Source organism: Acanthochromis polyacanthus, chromosome 18 (assembly GCF_021347895.1).
Source record: "Acanthochromis polyacanthus isolate Apoly-LR-REF ecotype Palm Island chromosome 18, KAUST_Apoly_ChrSc, whole genome shotgun sequence".
NCBI classification, from domain to species: Eukaryota; Metazoa; Chordata; class Actinopteri; family Pomacentridae; genus Acanthochromis; species Acanthochromis polyacanthus.
In genome coordinates this window covers 3,016,476-3,037,321 of record NC_067130.1, presented here as the reverse complement: position 1 = coordinate 3,037,321, position 20,846 = coordinate 3,016,476, and the positions used below count along the sequence as shown (strand labels likewise).

The window sequence follows — 20,846 nt, the reverse complement described above, 5'->3', positions numbered from 1 at the left end:
TTTGTAAATGTTCTTAGAATAAAATAGAATAGAAGAGAATAACTTTATTGTCAGTTCCAAGTAATGTTTTTTTAACATTTCTTTTGTTCAAAACTTTCCCAAAAATGTTGTAAATGTGGACATCAGAAATTTTCTGTGAAAATATTTTTTTCCACATTTTCTAACTGACACAAAGGTTAAACGCTGCAATCACTCCGACTGCCCCCATGACCTCTAATCAACTCTGATAATCAAAGTTTCCTATTGATTCATGACTTTGTGAATCTCCACCCAGTGATTTCCATAAATTAATGATCAGTCCGTCAGTGAATAGCAACGAACTTTCCACAAACGTTCATCCAACTTGTGGAAATCAGCCTTCAAATCTGAGCTATGGATGTGCATATTTAGCAGATATTACAGCCGCAAGATTATCTGCAAGCAGTTTTAGCCCAGCGTGCTGATTATATCGGCTCTGGACTCCGTTTCCCGAACGTCAGAAACTGAATCTTATTGACTGCGTGCTACGTTCGGCATGAGAGCTTTTTTGGCGGCGCTGAGAAATCTATCTCCATCTGTCCTCCTTCCTGTATGTGCAGTTTGCTTTGTCCGTCTGTACGTTCTCATCTCGACATGTCCTTTCTCTGCTTCTATCTGTTTTGTTGTTGTTTCTGCCCTACAGAATGGTCTGTCCCCCATTCACATGGCAGCTCAGGGGGATCACATGGACTGTGTCAGGCAGCTACTGCAATACAACGCTGAGATCGATGACATCACCCTGGACCATTTAACCCCTCTTCATGTAGCAGCCCACTGTGGTCACCATCGCATGGCCAAAGTTCTACTGGACAAAGGGGCCAAAGCCAACGCACGAGCTCTGGTGAGGAACGGCTTCATTTTTGGTTGATATATTTTCTCATTCTAGTTCAAGAGCTACATTCAGACCAGTTTGATCTTAATTGGGCCGGATCAGTTATACTACAGCATATCGAGCCTTAAAGTTACAGATTTTTTCTTTATTTTCGTTCAAAAAAAGTATGTTCTTCAGATGTTCACCTTTAATGAACAAAACATGATGAACAGCCTGAAGTTTATTCAGAAAAATAAAGTCAATTTCATCAACATTCATCCTCAGTTTATCATTTCCACGTTACAACTTCCGCATCACAGAGTGTCTACAAAGGAACACATTTAGTCATGATCAAAACAACAACAGTCGGACAAGAAAAGGGAAAAAACAAGACAAAATGTTACAGAAATGAGACACAAAATGACAACAATAAGAACAAAACGACAAAAAAAATGAGGCAAACGACACGAAACAAAACAGAAAGGAGACAAAAAATTTGGCAAAAAAAGTTACAAAGCGCCAAGAAAATGGACAAAAACGAGACAAAAAAATAAGACAAAAAAATACAAGCGTGACAAAAAGGAAACACAAAACGACGAAAACATGAGACAAACGACAAAGCTCAGACAAAAAAATAACAACAAGAAGACAAAATGTTGCAAAAATGAGACACAAAGTGACAACAATGAGAACAAAACGACAAAAAATGAGGCAAACGACACGAAACAAAACAGAAAGGAGACAAAAAATTTGGCAAAAAAGTTACAAAGCGCCAAGAAAATGGACAAAAACGAGACAAAAAAATAAGACAAAAAAATACAAGCGTGACAAAAAGGAAACACAAAACGACGAAAACATGAGACAAACGACAAAGCTCAGACAAAAAAATAACAACAAGAAGACAAAATGTTGCAAAAATGAGACACAAAGTGACAACAATGAGAACAAAACGACAAAAAAAATGAGGCAAACGACACGAAACAAAACAGACAAGAGACAAAAAATTTGGCAAAAAAGTTACAAAGCGCCAAGAAAATGGACAAAAACGAGACAAAAAAATAAGGCAAAAAATACAAGCGTGACAAAAAGGAAACACAAAACGACAAAAACATGAGACAAACGACAAAGCTCAGACAAAAAAATAACAACAAGAAGACAAAATGTTGCAAAAATGAGACACAAAGTGACAACAATGAGAACAAAACGACAAAAAAAATGAGGCAAACGACACGAAACAAAACAGACAAGAGACAAAAAATTTGGCAAAAAAGTTACAAAGCGCCAAGAAAATGGACAAAAACGAGACAAAAAAATAAGGCAAAAAATACAAGCGTGACAAAAAGGAAACACAAAACGACAAAAACATGAGACAAACGACAAAGCTCAGACAAAAAAATAACAAGACAAAATGTTGCAAAAATGAGACACAAAGTGACAAAAGAACAATGAGCAATCTAATATTTTACTTTACGATCGAAGCAACTTGTCCAGAAATTATTTTAAATTTCTAGTTTTACTAATTTACAATCTGCAGTTAATGTCTTCTCTGTAATTTTTACACTCTGAGGGCCGGATTGGACCCTCTGGAGGACCGCTTTTGGCCCGCGGGCCTCATGTTGGACACCTCTGCTTTAGATTCACTAAAAATGACAAAGGTTATGAGCTGCAGGTTGTGAGGAGCTAAATGCAGCGCTAATTTTTATAGAAAGCGCCTTGGATGTCCTCTGTGTTTGAAAGGTGAATTTAATTTAGGTCACTTTGCTTTCTCTTCCCTCCTTTAATCATTTTTATAGTTGAAGCTAAAAGATCCAGTCTGTTTGTATTCTTATAGCTGTGACATTTTACTGAAACGTTTACTCCTTTAGAACAGCATTCTTTGGCTTCTTATTGTGAGAGCTAAAAGATCTTTGTGGTGTTGTTGTGAACCGTTTTTCTCTCCAGAATGGCTTCACACCTCTCCATATCGCTTGCAAGAAGAACCACATGCGGTCCATGGACCTGCTGCTGAAGCACTCCGCTTCCTTAGAAGCTGTCACAGAGGTGAGACGACGTGACCACGAGGGAAAGAGCCTGAAAATGAACAAATGTTCCCTCTGATGTAAAGCTTTCCACCCCTGGAGGAACTCATAAATCTGTCCCTTTCGAGGTGTAATTACTGTCTCTTATGTGCACCGTTAAGGTGAAGCGGTGGCAGGACTGGTGCTTCATTTTAACTGTCAGTGCCACCTATCTTCAGCTTTAAAAAGTGTCTGTTTTATGATAGTTAACAGGGAATTTTAATCGTTTTCTCCTCTGCTGTCGAACCGCTGACACCAGACGTCCACACAGGCCGGTCTGACGTCGCTAATGAGACAGACTGTTTTTACTGTAATGATCTTGATAGCTTTTCTCTGTGTGTTTGTGTGCACAGTCTGGTCTCACTCCTCTTCATGTAGCGTCATTCATGGGCCACCTGAACATAGTGAAGAACCTGCTCCAAAGAGGGGCTTCACCTAATGCTTCCAATGTGGTGAGAACAAGTAAAATTCATCTTTTATAAACTTTTAAATCACTTCCCAAACGTACATGCTACTGCAGAATGAGCGTTAACCCTCGTGTCGTCCTGCGGTTCAAGGTTGACCCTTTTTAGTTTGAAAATGTGGAGAGAAAAATATATTTTTACGGTGAAACTTCAGCATTTTGGGGTAATCTTTGAACATTTTTTGGTGGGAAAAAAGAAACGTTAAAAGTGTTTCTTTAAGAACATTCACAAAAAATCCAGCAAAATCCAGCGAAATTCGCTGGATTTTGCTGGATTTTTTGTGAATATTCTTAAAGAGAACACTAGAAGTTTTACTGATATATATGGAATCACTTTAGATATTTTTTTTAATGATTTTTACTAATTTTTTGCAACTATTTGCAAGAATTTTCTTGCCAAATTTGGGGGATTTTTTAAAAATAAAACTTGGAAAACTTTTAAGGAATTATTGGAATTTTCTTCCTGAAGGTTTTGCAAATTTTCAGAAATTAGAGAAATTTTTTTTGCTGAATTTTTGGATTTTTTTCAGACAAGGAAACAATTTTTTTTGTTGCCCGTAAATGAGGACGACAGGAGATTAGTGAAATCAACAGAACACGGTGGATTAAAACCAGATTCATTTCAAATAAAAGTTGTTAAACTGATAAAAATCTAATTATGCGCTTTCATACAGCTGGGGTGCTGTTGTGTGCTTTGATCGCCTGCTTGTCTGTGTTTACGTACATCAGAAAGTGGAGACTCCCCTCCATATGGCCTCCAGAGCGGGACACTGTGAAGTCGCTCAGTTCCTGCTGCAGAACGCGGCACAGGTGGATGCCAAGGCAAAGGTACGAGCTGAGCAGCCTCCCTTCGTCCATCAGGCAAAACGAGCATCGTGTGTTTGCATCTTAGTTCTCATTCAGAAGGACATTATTGCTTCTTAAGCTAAAAACTAACAGAAATAAATTCGTATACGGTAAATAAGATTGCACGCGTTTTGTTTGGGTGCCTGATTGGTGTCGCATTTCTTCTTCTAAGCATGAAATGTCCGTCGTTTTTCTGCTCCCAGGACGACCAGACCCCCCTACACTGTGCGGCCCGTATGGGTCACAAGGAGCTCGTCAAGCTGCTCCTGGAGCACAAGGCCAGCCCCGACTCGGCCACGACTGCAGGGCACACGCCCTTACACATCGCAGCACGGGAAGGACACGTCCACACTATTAGAATATTGTTGGACGCCGGAGCACAGCAGATAAAGATGACGAAGGTAGAGTGGAAACCAAAACAGGAAGTGATCGGTCAGTGTAATGACTGGTTGACATCTGGCATAACGCTTCTAAGGGCGTAAAGGTTATATTATGTTTGGTCTTACTTCTTTTAATTTCTGTTGAGATGTCTGTTTAACCTCCTACTGTGTGTTTTGCATTCTGTTTAATTTCTGCATATTTTTTTAGTATACCGTATGTTCATATAGTGGAAAACAAAGCCCTTAATTCAAAAATAACAATGTGCTTATATTTGACTAGAAATTATTTTTAGCCTACAAACTTAGCAAGGGTGATCATTTTACTTGGCTGACATGTTTCGATTACGTCTGCGGTCTTCCTCAGAGCATTCAGACGTGTGATGACGTGTCGTTTTTATCAGGTGACATTTATGCCACGCCCCCCCGCCGTCTGGTGGTCTCTTGAGGATGGAGTCATGGAATCGTTTGCCCACTTCCCCAAACACCTCTTGTGTTTGTTGGCCTCCGATGTTTAAATCCTCCCCTTGTCCCAGTCCATAATGTGGTTATTTCTCTTGCAGTGGTCCATGATGGCTGATTTTTGCCTTTTTCTTTTTGTTTTCTCGTCACTTGTCCTGCGGTCTCTTTTGCACATTCTGCCTGCCGTTACTTTTTTCTCTCGTACTAAAAGCTCTTCCTGTTTCTCCAATGTAAGCTTTCTTGCATGATTTGCACAGAATTTCATGTATGGTTCTATTTTATCTGGGCGGGTCAAACAGTCACCCCTTAACTAACTTTGTCGGATAAAAAGAAATTGCTAATCAAATATAAGTAAACGACAAAATGAGCCGTCAATCAATGCTGTGCTGAGTTGCAGTGGTAAGTCTGGTGAGCATCTCTGTGTATTTTCTCGTCTTTTGAGCAGAAAGGTTTCACTCCCCTTCACGTGGCCTCTAAGTATGGAAAGGTGGACGTGGCAGAACTCCTTCTGGAGAGAGGAGCCAACCCAAATGCAGCCGGGAAGGTGAGACCGGTTCTCCTTACGAGGCTGTGAGGAGCAGCTCAGCCTGAAAGCTTTACCCCGTTAAGAAAATGATCAGCTGATTGACAGATTGCCACGCTGTTTGTTTCATATATACGTGTTTCTGTGTGCTTTTGTACACGTGTGTGTCTGTGGGTTTATACATGTGAACATGTGTATGTGTGTGTGGTTAACAGAACGGTCTGACACCCCTTCATGTGGCCGTCCATCACAACAACCTGGATGTTGTTAAACTCCTGGTCAGCAAGGGAGGATCTGCACACAGCACTGCCCGAGTAAGACGCTCACATGTGTGTGTGTGTGTGTGTGTGTGTGTGCTCACACAGGCGGGCCGACACAAAACGCCAAACCATCGCTTACAAACCAGTGATGCTCAGTAACAGAGTAACTTACACAGCAATCTAGCAAATGCTCCCTCACCACAGCATTTGTTTTGTTCTGGAATTCTGCACTGAGAAGCGATGTCCACTCCTGCTTGTGTCTCTGTGTCCTTGCTTCCCTCTGCAGAACGGCTACACTCCCCTGCACATAGCGGCCAAGCAGAACCAGATGGAGGTGGCCAGTTGTCTGCTTCAGAACGGGGCATCGCCCAATTCTGAGTCCCTGCAAGGCATCACGCCCCTGCACCTGGCTTCACAGGAGGGGAGGCCCGACATGGTGGCGCTGCTCATCTCCAAACAGGCCAACGTCAACCTGGGAAACAAGGTGTAGTGTCAGAATGAAACAAAACGAATCAATCCCAGAGACTGAAATGTAACTGGTTTGATCAGAAGTGCCTACACTACACAAATAGCTGTTAAAATACCGTAAAAAAAAGTACTTATTGTTCATTTTTCCTGGTCTTTCTCTGTGTCTTTCAGAACGGACTGACTCCTCTGCATCTTGTGGCTCAGGAGGGTCACGTGGGCATCGCCGACACGTTGGTCAAACAGGGAGCCTCCGTTTACGCTGCTTCACGGGTAATTCACATCATGGATGGATGGACTTGCTCTTATATAGCGCTTTACTACTCATCAGAGTACTCAAAGCGCTTATACAACAATTGCTTCCATTCAACCATACGCTCACACATTCACACTCTGGTGGGGACGGAAGCGTGGCTGCCAATCCGCGCCTACGGCCCCTCCGACCACCACCAACATTCACACGCATTCATACACCAGTGTGAGAGCTGGAGGCAAGGTGGGTTTAGTCTTGCCCAAGGACACAACAGCACATGACTAGGCGGGAATCGAACCACCGACCCTTTGATCATTGGACGACCCGCTCTACCACCTGAGCCACAGCCGCCTGGATGGATGGATGGATGGATGGATGGATGGATGGATGGATGGATGGATGGATGGATGGATGGATGGATGGATGGATGGATGGATGGATGGATGGATGGATGGATGGATGGATGGATGGATGGATGGATGGATGGATGGATGGATGGATGGATGGATGGATGGATGGATGGATGGATGGATGGATGGATGGATGGATGGATGGATGCTCTAATACCTTTGATGCACATTTTCCATTGGATTTGGGTCACTTTTAATGCATATTGTGCATCAAGGGGTTAAAAAACTTCCTGTGCAATACTATAAACAGAAATCTTCTAATTTTAAAATCTACAGACATACTAAAAATATTAAAAGTCAATTACCAGTATTTACACCTTTCAAACACTGTGATTTACGTGGTTTATTAAATGGTTTAAAGTGATAAAAGATGACACTGATATAGATTATTACACTTTGTTGATGGAAACAGTTTCATTTTCCATCATGTTCCAGAAGTGGGTTCAGGTTCATAGAATCTGAGAAGCTACACCTCCATTATGCCGTTATGTTCATTAGGCATTTGTGTAAATTTAAGACATTAATCAGCTCAGAAATCAAGTTTAGCCTTGAACATTTACACAGTCAAACTAACAGATCACATGGGGAGCAAGCAGGAGTAGTTTTTTGTTGTTGTTTTTTTTGTCATTTAAGCAGATAATTTAGGAGAACCCCAACATGGTGTGTTGTTTCATAGACGACTCTGTGAAACAACGTGATTCCTTGGAGGTGAGCTTGTTTATTCTGACCATAACAAAGGATGAAGAAAACAACATGTAGCTGCCTGCTTCAGCTTCTGTCCCACAGGAGAGCAGAACAAAAGGCCTGAGAATGTACAAGGACACTGGATGTGAAGCTGGAGGCAGGGACTAGAGGAAGGTTTACCGCTGACTGATCTACGCTGCATTCACATCTGCTGACACAGACCTCAGACCTCAAACCAAAACTGACCTTTAAACCTGCAGGATTTGGCCTCAAAGTGTTTATCGTCACTGAGGTTTACAACTGGCATATCAAATGAGATGGGATAAGACTGTGAAAAAGCTAATAAGACACCATTACCAGAATGAAATAACACAAATAAAGGCCAGTAAAACATTTAAAAAGACACTTTGTAATTCACTAAACTTAGCAAATTGTATAAAACTGACTTGATTAAACCAGCATGGACAAATGTCATTAATAAATGCACAGAATGTCACGGAGCGGAAACAGAACACCAAACTGCAGCGCCTCAATCTTGCAAAATATCGCAGCACCTGTGAGTCAGAGTGAAGGGCAGAGAAGCCCATCATATAGTACAGTATTTAGTGTATTTTCTTTTATAGATGTGGTGTTAAATATCTCTGAGCTTCCTTAATCTGTTTACAACTGCGCGTTCTCATGTTTGCAAGAGGCTGCACATGTTTAGATCCAAGCTGCCGATCGGGATTCTTCCGTAAAGCTCCTGAACAGCAGCCGGCTTTCTCTTTCTCCCCTCAGATGGGCTACACACCCCTTCATGTGGCCTGTCACTATGGCAACATCAAGATGGTGAAGTTCCTTCTGCAGCAGCAGGCTCATGTGAACAGCAAGACGAGGGTAAAAGTCTTTGTCAATATCGTTGTTTTTTTGTTTGTTTTTTTAGATGGAAACGCTGCTTTTTTGCTTCTTCTTCTGCCTGACGATGACTCCTCTGTTGTTTTCTCTCCAGATGGGCTACACCCCTCTGCACCAGGCGGCTCAGCAGGGCCACACCGACATCGTCACCCTGCTGCTGAAACATGGAGCCCTGCCCAATGAGATTACTTCGGTGAGACACTTTTGGAAAGACACTGGAAACATGCATGCAGAGTATGTGATAAGAGTAAGAAAAGAGGGTAAGAGTATGTAGAATCAGAATCAGAGAGAGTAAGCAGGATTTTGAAAGCATTCTGCCGCAAAAAATCCTAACAAAACACATTAACACACATTAATCCATGACAAAGTGTTTCTGGAAATTAAAATGACATGCATACAAACGCACAAATGAGCAAAATGTCTTGTTTAAAGCCAGTATAGAAGAGATAAGTGAGATAAATGCCATCAATGAAGCTCTCACAATGACGCTACAATATAGACTGGTACTCTGAAGAAACAAAAATGGTTAAAGACTACAAAGAAAGACAGACAAATACACAAATGCAAGAAACACACTGTATGCTCTAGCTTTTGAGGTGGTTTAAAGTTTGAAAATGTGGGAAAAAATATATATTATCACTGTGAAACTTCTGATGGCCACATTTTCAACATTTTTGGGAAATCTTTGAACATTTTTGGTGGGAAAAAAATGAAATGTTAATAATGTTTCTTTAAGAACATTCACATAAAAATCAACCAAAATCCAGCGAAATTCGCTGGATTTTGGTTGATTTTTATGTGAATGTTCTTAAAGAAAATATTAGAAGTTTTACTGATACATATGTAATAATTTTAGATATTTTTAGGATTTTTTAAAATGATTTTTACTCATTTTTTTTGCAAATATGCCAAATTTGGGAGACTTTTTTTAAAATTAAAACTGTTAAGGGAAACTTTTGAGGAATTATTGGAATTTTCTTCCTGAAGCTTTTACAAATTTGCAGAAATTTGGGGGATTTTTTGCTGAATTTTTGGATTTTTTCAGACAAGGAAACAATATTTTTTGGTAGCCATAAATGAACAGGAGGGTTAACTGACCTGCATATATTATAACATTTTTATTTTCCCCCTTTTGATAATGGGTCTATGTTCAGATTTTAGGAACATATTGAAAGAAGTAATCTTCCCATAGATATAAATGTAACTAATAATAATAATAAATACATTTTATTTTATATTTGGAGTTTTTTATACTTTGTGTTCACTTTGTTTTATGACTGTATTGTGGCAATCAATTAAAAAGGTTATCCCATTATGGCATGACAAAGCTAAATATCTTTTGTTGTAAAATGTGTCTTTATTTGGATTTTAAGATGCTCCAGATCTGTGGAGATGTTTCAGTTTGTCCTCTTCCTGTGTGCAGAACGGGACCTCTCCTCTGGGCATCGCTAAGCGGCTGGGCTACATCTCTGTCATTGACGTGCTGAAGCTGGTTACCGAGGAGTCCGTCTCCGCGGTGAGCGGCACATCACGCATGGTTCACACGGTTACGACGCTACGCAGAGCACCAGCCTTGACGGACCGTGACTCAGAAGTTCAATCAAATGACTGTCTTCTCATAATCGAGTTCAGCTCCATCGCCTGCCTGCAAATTAATTCCTTCTCTTCTCATCTTTCAATCCCCGTCCGGTTCTCCACAGATCACCACAGAGAAACATCGGATGAGTTTTCCCGAGACGGTGGACGAGATTTTGGATGTTTCCGAGGATGAAGGTAGGCTGTCTGATTGAATATGTCGACTGTTCAGCTTTGATAATTCACTTCCGGATGTGATTTACTGGTTTGGGTCAAGAGGACAGTATGGGAAGTACGCTGACATGTCACAGTACCAGCGTGAATTTAAATATCCATGTATGTGGCTGTTTGTAACACCCTTTTCCATTTGTTTTGTAGGGGTTGCCCAGCTAACGTTAGGTAGGACTGTGTCTGTATCTCTGCCTTGTCCGGTCCGGTGGTTCGTGAACTTCATCGTGCCTTCATCGCAGTCGCACTTGCTCATTTTCTCTGTGTGTCACTAATTGTCTTTTTAATCAGTTCGAGTCTCAACTCCAGCCCTGTTTGCGCTTCTCTGTCTTTATCTTCTCTGTATTTATTCCCTCTCGGTCTGGTTCAGAGATTTGTTTAAGAAAAAGCGTCTGTTTTTCATCAGCATGTAGTCACAGCATTTTCCTTTTACCAGCGTTCAGTGCATCTGTCCGTGGGCTTGTTATTGACAGAACTCCAATCTTTCTGCAATTAAAAGACAAACGGCTTCCTTCCAATTCAGCCTTGCCGTCACTCTCCTGCCTTTTACAGCTTAATTGATCCATAAGCTGATTAAACACACGCTGTGTTACAGCTGTGGCTCTCTCCTGTGCACAGTTTCTGTTTATGCTTTAAAGAAATTCTGCAACAAATTCTGGAAGCATTTCTACCTGTGAACTCCATTTGCTGTCTGTGTTGTTCTGGGGTCATCCCATATCATTTCAACCAGTGGTCCCCACCTGACCCTCTCAGATTTTGCTAAGTTTTTACATACATTTAGTACATTATATATGATGATGAACAGCTAAAAATCAAAAATATCTGTCCGACCTTCAGATTCAAAGGTCAACATTAAACATACAGATATTTCTGATTTTTAGCTGTTCATATTTCATGCATTACATACCATAGCACTTTCATTTTATACAGATCCAATCCTTAGATAGCCAAATGATACCACATAAAATCTCTAATGGATATGATGATTAGTTTTTGTGTAATGGGTGGTCAAATGTAGCAGTTTAGAAGTTTGTGATGGATAAAATCGCAACTTTGTCATTCTCTGTAACATGCAATTATAAATATAAAGTAAATATTTTCACATTTCTGAGGATTTTAGGTCACTGTGAAATGATTCTGAAAATTTCACATCTCTATCTTTTGTTGTTCAGAAGTTATAGAAGTCTGAAAATGGTCGAAAATTTCAAGTCTTAATTTTGGCTGCAATTTTAGGGTACCCCCTACCTACTTCAAATGGCCATAACTTTGAAACTAATAACAATAAAGCATTCAAATTTTGGATTTTCCCATCATATATAATGTACTAAATGTATGTAAAAACTTAGCAAAATCTGAGAGGGTCAGGTGGGAAGTTTTCTTAAAATTGGTTGATTTCATACGGAATGACCCTCTTGTTTAATTTTGTTCCTTTTTTTCCCTTCTTTAACATTTTTTTGTTTTTTCTGAACAGCCTGTTCTACTGGATGTGTAACTGTCTGTCAGCATCTCTGTCTCGTCCTGTGGTTTATGGGTTACTGTTGTTATGATTATCATTTCAGTCTCATTCCTATTTATTAACTGAGATATTTTCTCCCACACAGAAAACAACCATCACCACATGTGATTTCATCTTTAATGGGCATGCTCACTAAAAAAAGCTGTCACCAGGTGCCTTGCAGTTTGCTGTCCATGCGGTGTCCTCAGCTGTGTTGAGTTCTCACTGTCTTACCAAACCTCTTCTTTTGGTTTCCATCGGCTCTGGTCGTTTGTTGTCGTCGTTGGTCTGACTTCCATCTGCTTGGTTTTGAAATACCTGAAGTTGCTTCGTGGCCATTTTTTTTTTCTGTGGTTTCGTGAAGGTGAAGGGATGGGAAGGATGGCGGTGTAACGATTACTGCAGAGCTCAATCACAGCTCCACATAACAGGAAGAAAAATGAACTCCATTGGCAGATCTATTTTCCCTGATTTAAGCAGCTTACATCCTCTGAGTGTAAGAACTTGAGGGTTGAGATCAGCATCATTTTGCCCTGTATTCCCCTGGTCTCATCCTTTTCTCTCTTAATTCCTTATTTGCTCTTTGCAATCTGTTCTCTGCCAGTTATTTTTTTCCTTCTTTGCTTCGTCTCCACCTTCCTAAGCGTTTTAATTTGCCCCCAGGAGACGAGCTTCTCGGTATGGACGGAGCGCGGTATTTGAAGCTGGATGACTTCAAGGACCAGGACGATGACTTTCTCTCCCCAAAGAAGACCCTCAGAGACTTTGAGGGGGGCGTCGGTACAACGTAAGTCAGGCTGTAGCCACCTGCAATTTATTTTCAGGAATACAAAGCATAATCATGTCGTCAAATGTGATTGACTGACTTATTGACATCAGGGTGCCTTGGTAGCCGAGTGTTCGATTGCAAACCAAACGTCCCGAGCAGCAAGTCTCTGGTTCGATTCCTCACTAGGGACTATTTGCTTCATGTCTCACTCTCTTTCCCCACATTTCTTGTCAGTCTCCTCTGCCACTAGATCAATTATCTTTGTCTTAAATAATGACGGCAGCAGAATGAGATCAAACATTTTATTGGAGTGTCTGTTGCAGACTCATACTTACCCGCCGTTTCCTGTCTTTCTCCACCACAGGCCATATTCTCCCGCTATTCCCAGGATCCCCTGTGTGTCACCGGAGACAGTTCTGCTGGATCAGGTTTGCTTAAGATTTTGTGAGCATGTTATTTTATCCTCTTGAGGTGATGAAGCGGAATCTAAGTCGCAAATCATGGGCCAGAGTCAAAAAGGTCACCAGGAGAAGTCAGCATCCGGAGGCAGCAGGATTTATTGTCGACAACAATCCAGGAGTAGTTCTCAGCAGCGATAAACACCCCAAGAAAAACTAAAGATACTGAGCTGTGCACCGTCTTTTATGCTGTGAGACTTTCATTTCCCCACGCCTAAAGGGCGTATGACAGAAGAGACAGTTTTGACACCATTATCTACAATTCTGCAGTTTCATTCAGCAGAAGCTTTTATCCAAAGTGACGTACATCTGAGAGTAGATACAACACAAGAAAGGATCAAAACAAGTCTGTCAAGTGCAAAGGTGTTCAGTGAAGAGCTGAGTCTTTGGCGTTTTCGTAAAGACTGAGAGAGATTCTGCAGATCGAACAGAGTTTGGCACCTCGTTCCACCATCGGGGAGCCACAGAAGAGAAGAGTCTAGCTAATGTCTAGCTCTGTTGTTGTGGTTGGATCAAGGAGGGAGGGAGTGTAGACCTGAATGAGAGAGGCCATTATACTTTTCTAAATCTGCTGGTCAGATCTTGTCATTAAGATTTCTCATTTCATTGTCAGGTTACACTTTACAGAGGACAACAGCTTATCTTTCAGTCATGATTCACAGAGAATATGTCCAGACATGTTCACACTTTTACTTCCCATCTTACCCTCATTATTTTGTGACAGATTTCATGCAGAATATACTTGTATGTATTGCTATGATTCCAATATATCTTAAAACACCTTAAGTATGCATCATTATGTATTGAGCACTCCACATTTCGTCTCCTAGAAAGCATCAAAGTTGTGATCTCTCATCAACCCTTCAGCCACCCTTACACACTTTCTAAACCTTCTTTTCCTTCACACACATTCAATACAATCACAGCATTGATGGTTTTTAAAATATTCAACTTTAATTACCTCACACTCATCAATTCTAATAACAATTGCCAGGATTACTTGATCATTCACTTTCAGCACATCGTCCTCAAAGAATATTACACTACATAGGCCAGATGTTCATTTGGAAGAGTCACAAAAAACCGTTCTGTTTTTGTTCTGGTTTCTTTCTTCAGATTTTCTCTCTCTGCTCTTTTTACCGCTTTACTCTCTGCCCGTTTCTCGCTTTCTCTTCTCCGTGCCGCATTTTTTTATCTCCTCTCTCTCTCGTTATCTTTTCAGCCGCGGTTATTTTACTGCCTCTCGATTTTTCACTGCCTCTCATTTGTCTCTGCCTTCAGCACACCCCCATTCCTCTGCCAAAGGAGTACGACGAGGACTCTCTCATCCCGAGCAGTCCCGCTACGGAGACTTCAGACAACGTCAGCCCTGTAGCCAGCCCTATCCACACCGGGTGAGCGAATGCAACATGTTGCCGCCTGTTAATCCTCATTTTTAATATGGATTTATGTTGAATTATGCTGAATTTCCAGCTTTACAAATGTGTTCCAGAAGCACAGCATGCATTACGAGGAAAGTGGAAATTAAGTGTCATAAAAAATGCTCTGAATTTAGGCTCAGCGTGTTTAGCGTGTTTGAAACATGGAGCTCACTCACAAACTCTGCCTTCTACAGCCACGGATCATTAATGCCGTGACACCTTTGACATCAAACTATCAGTGATTCCAAACCATTAGTGATGACTGTATTGATAATCAATAACTCAGAGTGAACCACAGATAATCCACCAGCCTGCTCTAAACATTGTTATAGATCTGTTGTTTATTGAATGTAACCCAGGATATGTGCTGTAAACCAGGGCTGTCATCTTAGTTCAGGTTCCACATTCAGCAAAATTTGATCTGAACTGAGCAATAAAATCATAGAATAATAATCTATCAATAACTCATAATCTTTCTTTTGTTTTAGTGCAAAAATGTTCACATTGAAGGAATTATCTTTTTACAAAACATCTTGATCAACCTGAAATATCTGAAGAAAAATAAGTCCAGTTTCATCAACATTCATCCTCAGTTTATCATTTCCACATTACAACTTCCAGATCACAGAGTGTCTACAAAGGAACACAACATTTAGTCACCTGGAACTGAACCATGGAGGATTTTACTTTATGATCGAATCGACAAAAGCCTGACCAAAAAAAGAGACAAAATATTACAAAAATGAGACGGAAAATGAAAAAACGAGACACAAAATTACCAAAAAAAGAGACAAACGACACGAAACGAAACAAAAATTCGACAAAAAATTCGACAAAAAAGTTTGAAAATGACAAAAAATAAACAAACTACAAAAAATACACAAATGACAAGACCAAAAATGACAAAAGTGAGTAACAAAACAACAACAAAGTAGACAACACAAATGAGACAAAAAACACAAAATGATACACTAAACAATGATAAAAGCGAAACATAAAATGACAAAAATAAGACAAAAAGCACAAGCGAGACAAAAAGGAAACACAATACAACAAAAACGAGAAACAAAATGACAAAAAAATGAGACAAAAGTCAGAAAAAAAGACAAATTATTACAAAAATGAGACAAAACGACAAAAGAACAATCTAGTAATTTACTTTATGATCAAAACAGCTTGTCATTGTCTAGAAATGATTTTAAATTTATAGTTTTACTGATTTACAATCTGCAGTTAATGTCTTCTCTGTGATTTTTACACTTTGAGGGCCGGATTGGACCCTCTGGAGGACCACTTTTGGCCCACGGGCCTCATGTTGGACACCCCTGCTGTAAATGATCCTTATTGAGGATGATGAACTGTTTTGACTCTTCCTCTGTAACGTTAATACAGTGTAATATAACTTTAATGATAATTTCTGTACAGTGTTTGAAAAGCAGAATATAAAGTGAGGGAGAAAATATGAAGTCCTGAAACAGCATGAGGCCCTTTTTAATTCTTTTTATGTCATTCTTGCTGAACTTATTGGCCGATCTACATGGCCTGTCTTCCCCTGAAATACTGAAACAATCCAGTGAACAGAGCGCCCACACAATGAGTTGATGTCTTTATGAAAAGCACTGACACAAACCAGACACAGCTGAATAAACCACAAATTAATCATCCCTTCCTGTCTGTCTGAGTGGGAAGCTTAGGAAAGCCCGTGTTCTGTGTCTGTCCTGTTTTATTTACTGCTCCATTTAATAAAACAGTGTAAAGCTAATTAAGCGGCCGTTTTGCCGTTAAATCACCACGTCGCTGTGACCCTCAGCTTCCTGGTGAGCTTCATGGTGGACGCCCGAGGAGGCTCCATGCGAGGCAGCAGACATCACGGCCTGCGAGTCATCATCCCTCCTCGAACCTGCGCCGCTCCGACTCGCATCACCTGCCGCCTCGTCAAACCCCAGAAACTGACCACGCCTCCTCCGCTGGTGGAGGGGGAGGGCCTCGCCAGCCGGATCATCTCACTGGGGCCGTCCAGTATGCAGTTCCTTGGGTGAGTCAGGCCTTGGTCACACGCCTTTCTAGACGCTAGAGGTGGGCATATTGATCGAAATATCGATAATATCGATACCAGCGTTGGTACTGATATTGAGCGATACCAGTGTAATAAGATCGATACTTTAGTTTCAGCTTCTGTCCTGTATACCGATCGCAAAGACTAGTGCCACAACAGTGCTACAAAGTTAAATATTTATTAATCACAGTCATGATTTTTAACTTCTAATCACTAGATGGAAAGAATTGACTGTGGCCTTTAAAATGTAAAAATGCTCTTAAAAGAAACAGCTTAATTCCACAGGCTGTTTAGTTCACTCATAGAAAACAACGTATTCATCAATCCAAAAGTAAAAGAGCGTTTCCGATTTCAGTGACAGAAGTGTTGCACAAACATTGACCAAACTGTCAAAAATGAACACTGTTTAAGGAGGTTATCCCTCACTTTATGGTTACACCTGCAACACTGATTCTTCCTCGAAAACCTACCCAGGAATTAGTCTGATTCTTAAACCCCGTAAGCATTTACAACCCCATCTTCATTCCAGATGTGGACGACCATATACAGCACCTAACATTTGTTCTAAACCTATCGACGACTGAAAAAGTTAGTCTGGAGTATCGGTATCGGTATCGGTATCAGTATCGACGATAGTGGCCCTGTATTTACTTGGTATTTGATCGGGGGGGGGGGGGGGGGGGATAATTTCACAGTGAAGCTTCTGATGTCCACATTTTCTGTGAAATTTGCTAGATTTTGGTTGATTTTTTTGTGAATGCTCTTAAAGAAAATTTTAGAAGTTTTAATGATATATATGTAATTACTTTAGATATCTTTAGGAATTTTTTGGAAGATTTTTACTCATTTTTTTGAAAATATTTACAAGAACTGTCTTGCCAGATTTGGGTGATTTTTTTAAATACATTTTTTAAGAAATATTGGAATTTTCTTCCTGAAGGTTTTGCAAATTTTCAGAAATTTGGCAAATTTTTTTGCTGAATTTTTGAATTTTTTTCAGACAAGGAAACAATATTTTTTGGTGCCTGTAAATGAGGACAACAGGAGGATTAAAGGAGATACTGGAAATTATGGTGCAAAACCACTAACGTCGATAAAACAGACCTGAGTTGTAATTTATTTATTTGTTCCTCCTCCTAAAGATTTTTTTAATTGCAAACTCGATTCATTTATTTTCCTTTTTCAGACTAATTGAAGATGCTGTGTGTGCTGAAACGGATTAAAGAGCAGGTTTTAATGCAGGTTGTTGTTTCTCCTACAGACCGGTGATCGTAGAAATCCCTCACTTTGCCTCACTGGGTCACGGCGACCGGGAGCTCGTGGTCCTCCGCAGTGAAAACGGATCGGTCTGGAAGGAACACCGCAATCGCTATGGCGACGAGGTGCTGGAAACTATCCTGAACGGCATGGATGAAGGTCAGTGTGGCGGTAATGGATGTCACAGTCCATGAGAGCTGCAGATAAGTCGGTCTTAACCTTGATGCATGACCCTGGAGTTACAGAACGGGAGCACAGGGAGGGGAGGATGCTGGTTTATGTGGAAGCTTCTGTCACATCCACTTAAAACTCAGTCTTAGATATTTTGTGTTCCCTCTGTGACTGTTTCCTCTATTTCTGTCCTTCACCACAGACTTGGAGAGTCAAGAGGAGCTGGAGAAGAAGAGAATCCGTCGAATCATCTCCACCGACTTCCCCCTCTACTTCGCCGTCGTCTCCCGCATCCAGCAGGAGAGCGACCTCATCGGTCCGGAGGGCGGCCGACTCACCAGCAAGCTGGTGCCCCACGTCGAGGCCATTTTCCCCGAAACTGCCGTCACCAAGAGAGTGAGGCTGGGGCTGCAGGTAAGAAGACGATGCACTGTACATCAGGGGTGTCCAACATGAGGCCCGTGGGCCAAAAGCGGTCCTCCAGAGGGTCCAATCCGGCCCTCAAAGTGTAAAAATTACAGACATTAACTGCAGATTGTCAGTTTGTAAAACTGTAAATTTAAAATAATTTCCAGACCATGACAAGTTGTTTGGATCATAACGTGAAATACTAGATCGCTCATTGTTTTTTTGTCATTTTGTGTCTCATTTTAGTTGTGTTGTGTTGTATTTTTTTTTTGGTCTTGTTTTTGTCGTTTGTCTCACGGTTTTGTCATTTTGTTTCCCTTTTGTCTCGCTTGTGTATTTTGTCTACTTTTTTGTCATTTTGTTCCTTTTTTGTCTCCCTTGTGTCCATTGTTTTGCTGCTTTGTAACTTTTGTCTAATTTCTTGTCTCGTTTTTTGTTTTGTTTTGCGTCGTTTGTTTAATTTTTTGCAATATATTTGTCTTGTTTTTGTTGTTTTTTTTGTCTTTTTTGTCATTTTGATCATCAAGTAAAATGTTAGATTGTTGAGTTCCCAATACCTGTGATGTGTTGTGTCTCTTTGTAGACACTCTGTGATCTGGAAGTTGTAATGTGGAAATGATAAACTGAGGATAAATGTTGATGAAATTGAATTTGTTTTTCTTCAGAAATTTCTGGTTGTTCAAAAGATTATTCCTTCAGTGTGAACATCTTCAGAGCGTATTCTTTTGCACTAAAACAAAGGAAACATTTGGAGTTATTTATAGATTATTATGCTGTGATTTTACTGGTCCACTGGAGATCAAACTGGGCTGAATGTGGAACCAGAACTAAGATGAGTTTGACGCTCCTGCTGTATATGAATGAGGAGGAAAAAAGGGAAAGCCAGAAACCATTAGATGCAGCTCCATGCTTTTCATAATTGCTTGGTTGTTTGTTCATTTGCTTGTACAACAAAAAGCATCCCAGCTTTGCATAAATGACTGAGAACAGATGTTTGATTACAAATACAGCTGACTCTCAGTCTGTAACGCGGGAGTTTTTGCCAACACGTTTAGCTGTGGCCTCGATTTGTGTTTGCTGCTTCGAGTCACTCTGAGATTTGACAGATTTCACGTTCTGAGCTCGACGTCGTGCCGGTTTGACCAACGGGTCTGTAAGAGCTGTGCTCCGATCAGTCAGCTGCACACGGAGATTTATTCAACTGTTATTATAAATCCTGACATTTGAAGGAAGACCGTTTGAGTTGTTGAATGTGGGGAGAAACAGCAAAATCCATTTTTGATTTATTTTTTTTTATATCCAGCATCAGTTCATACCTTTGATGATTTTTTTCCCCATAAATCATCTACATCTTGTGATTTATTTATCATAAGATACGTTTTAAATATTATTGTATTATAATACAATTATTAAATATTGACCACAGTGAAAATAAAATGTGCTCCGCCAAAATAAAACCTCAAAGATGTGAGGAAGGTATTCTTAATTTATTATTGCTGATAATGAAAAGCTCGTTCTCGTAGTAAATGTAGGCTTTTGGGGCCTTTATAATAGTATGTGATGTCCATTTTTACATTATAAAATACGGTTTATACAGTCTTAGAGAACTAGGTAACTGGACCTGGGGAGCATCTCATATAAAAAGCCAACATTTACACTTTCAACACGTGGCTCTGCTGAATAGGAGCTTTTGGCAAATGTATGGCCGACTGTTACTCATCCAGACCTCCACCGACACACATATGGGTCTTGGCAAACAACTCATGCTGACAGTCTGTTTTCACTCAACACCTCCGCTCTGGCTCTGCTCGCCACCACAGAAAGATTATGACAGATTATAAACTCCTCGTTTCCGTTGTTTTGGTCTCCTGGGCGTACGTTGTTTACATCGTCCGTCACGGCGCCGACGCTATGTAAGGAAACTGTGTGAGTTTTGCTTTCTCCGTTTATGTTTTCCTTTTATCCAGCCGTTCATCACTCCTCAGTTCCCTGGTTTAAGCTGTGAGCCACACTGAGCAACTGATGCACTGATCTGAGAGGGGTCGGGGTGAAATATGAATTCGTAGCATGCATTTGACCTTTCAGTCTTTTGCACATGTGTTGTTTTCTTGTTTTCTGTCCTTATGCTTGTTTTTCTCCTTCACACATTCTACGTACTCAGCCTCACTCAGCTCGCTTTGAACCGTCTTCTCGCCGTCTTCTCAGTGAGCTTTTTTTTCCCGCCAGGCGCAACCAATCCCCGACGAGCTGCTGACCAGGCAGCTCGGTAACCAGGCGACCTTCAGCCCGGTGGTTACCATCGAACCACGCCGACGCAAGTTTCACCGTCCAATCGGACTGCGGATTCCTTTACCGCCGTCCTGGAGGGAGAGTCCTCGAGATGCTGGCGAGGGCGATACTACCAGCCTGCGCCTCCTCTGCAGTGTCATTGGTAGGATTAGTCCTGAAGCGGCTCGAGAAGTTGGCCAGATTTCACTATAATTCC

The 20,846-nt window shown here is 40.7% G+C and overlaps 1 protein-coding gene across 1 annotated transcript in view; it reads left to right on the top strand.

Annotated features, from left to right (window-relative positions):
- Nucleotides 1–20,846, top strand: part of LOC110957178 (ankyrin-1-like) — a 145,209-nt gene that overhangs the window by 93,850 nt on the left and 30,513 nt on the right. The window contains 21 exon segments of the mRNA XM_051938101.1: nucleotides 662–859; nucleotides 2,771–2,869; nucleotides 3,240–3,338; nucleotides 4,079–4,177; nucleotides 4,399–4,596; nucleotides 5,480–5,578; nucleotides 5,773–5,871; nucleotides 6,104–6,301; nucleotides 6,457–6,555; nucleotides 8,407–8,505; nucleotides 8,618–8,716; nucleotides 9,947–10,039; nucleotides 10,224–10,296; nucleotides 10,477–10,497; nucleotides 12,485–12,608; nucleotides 12,955–13,018; nucleotides 14,330–14,442; nucleotides 16,280–16,504; nucleotides 17,787–17,941; nucleotides 18,156–18,367; nucleotides 20,588–20,792. Of these exon segments, the coding sequence (XP_051794061.1) occupies nucleotides 662–859; nucleotides 2,771–2,869; nucleotides 3,240–3,338; nucleotides 4,079–4,177; nucleotides 4,399–4,596; nucleotides 5,480–5,578; nucleotides 5,773–5,871; nucleotides 6,104–6,301; nucleotides 6,457–6,555; nucleotides 8,407–8,505; nucleotides 8,618–8,716; nucleotides 9,947–10,039; nucleotides 10,224–10,296; nucleotides 10,477–10,497; nucleotides 12,485–12,608; nucleotides 12,955–13,018; nucleotides 14,330–14,442; nucleotides 16,280–16,504; nucleotides 17,787–17,941; nucleotides 18,156–18,367; nucleotides 20,588–20,792 (2,671 nt within the window).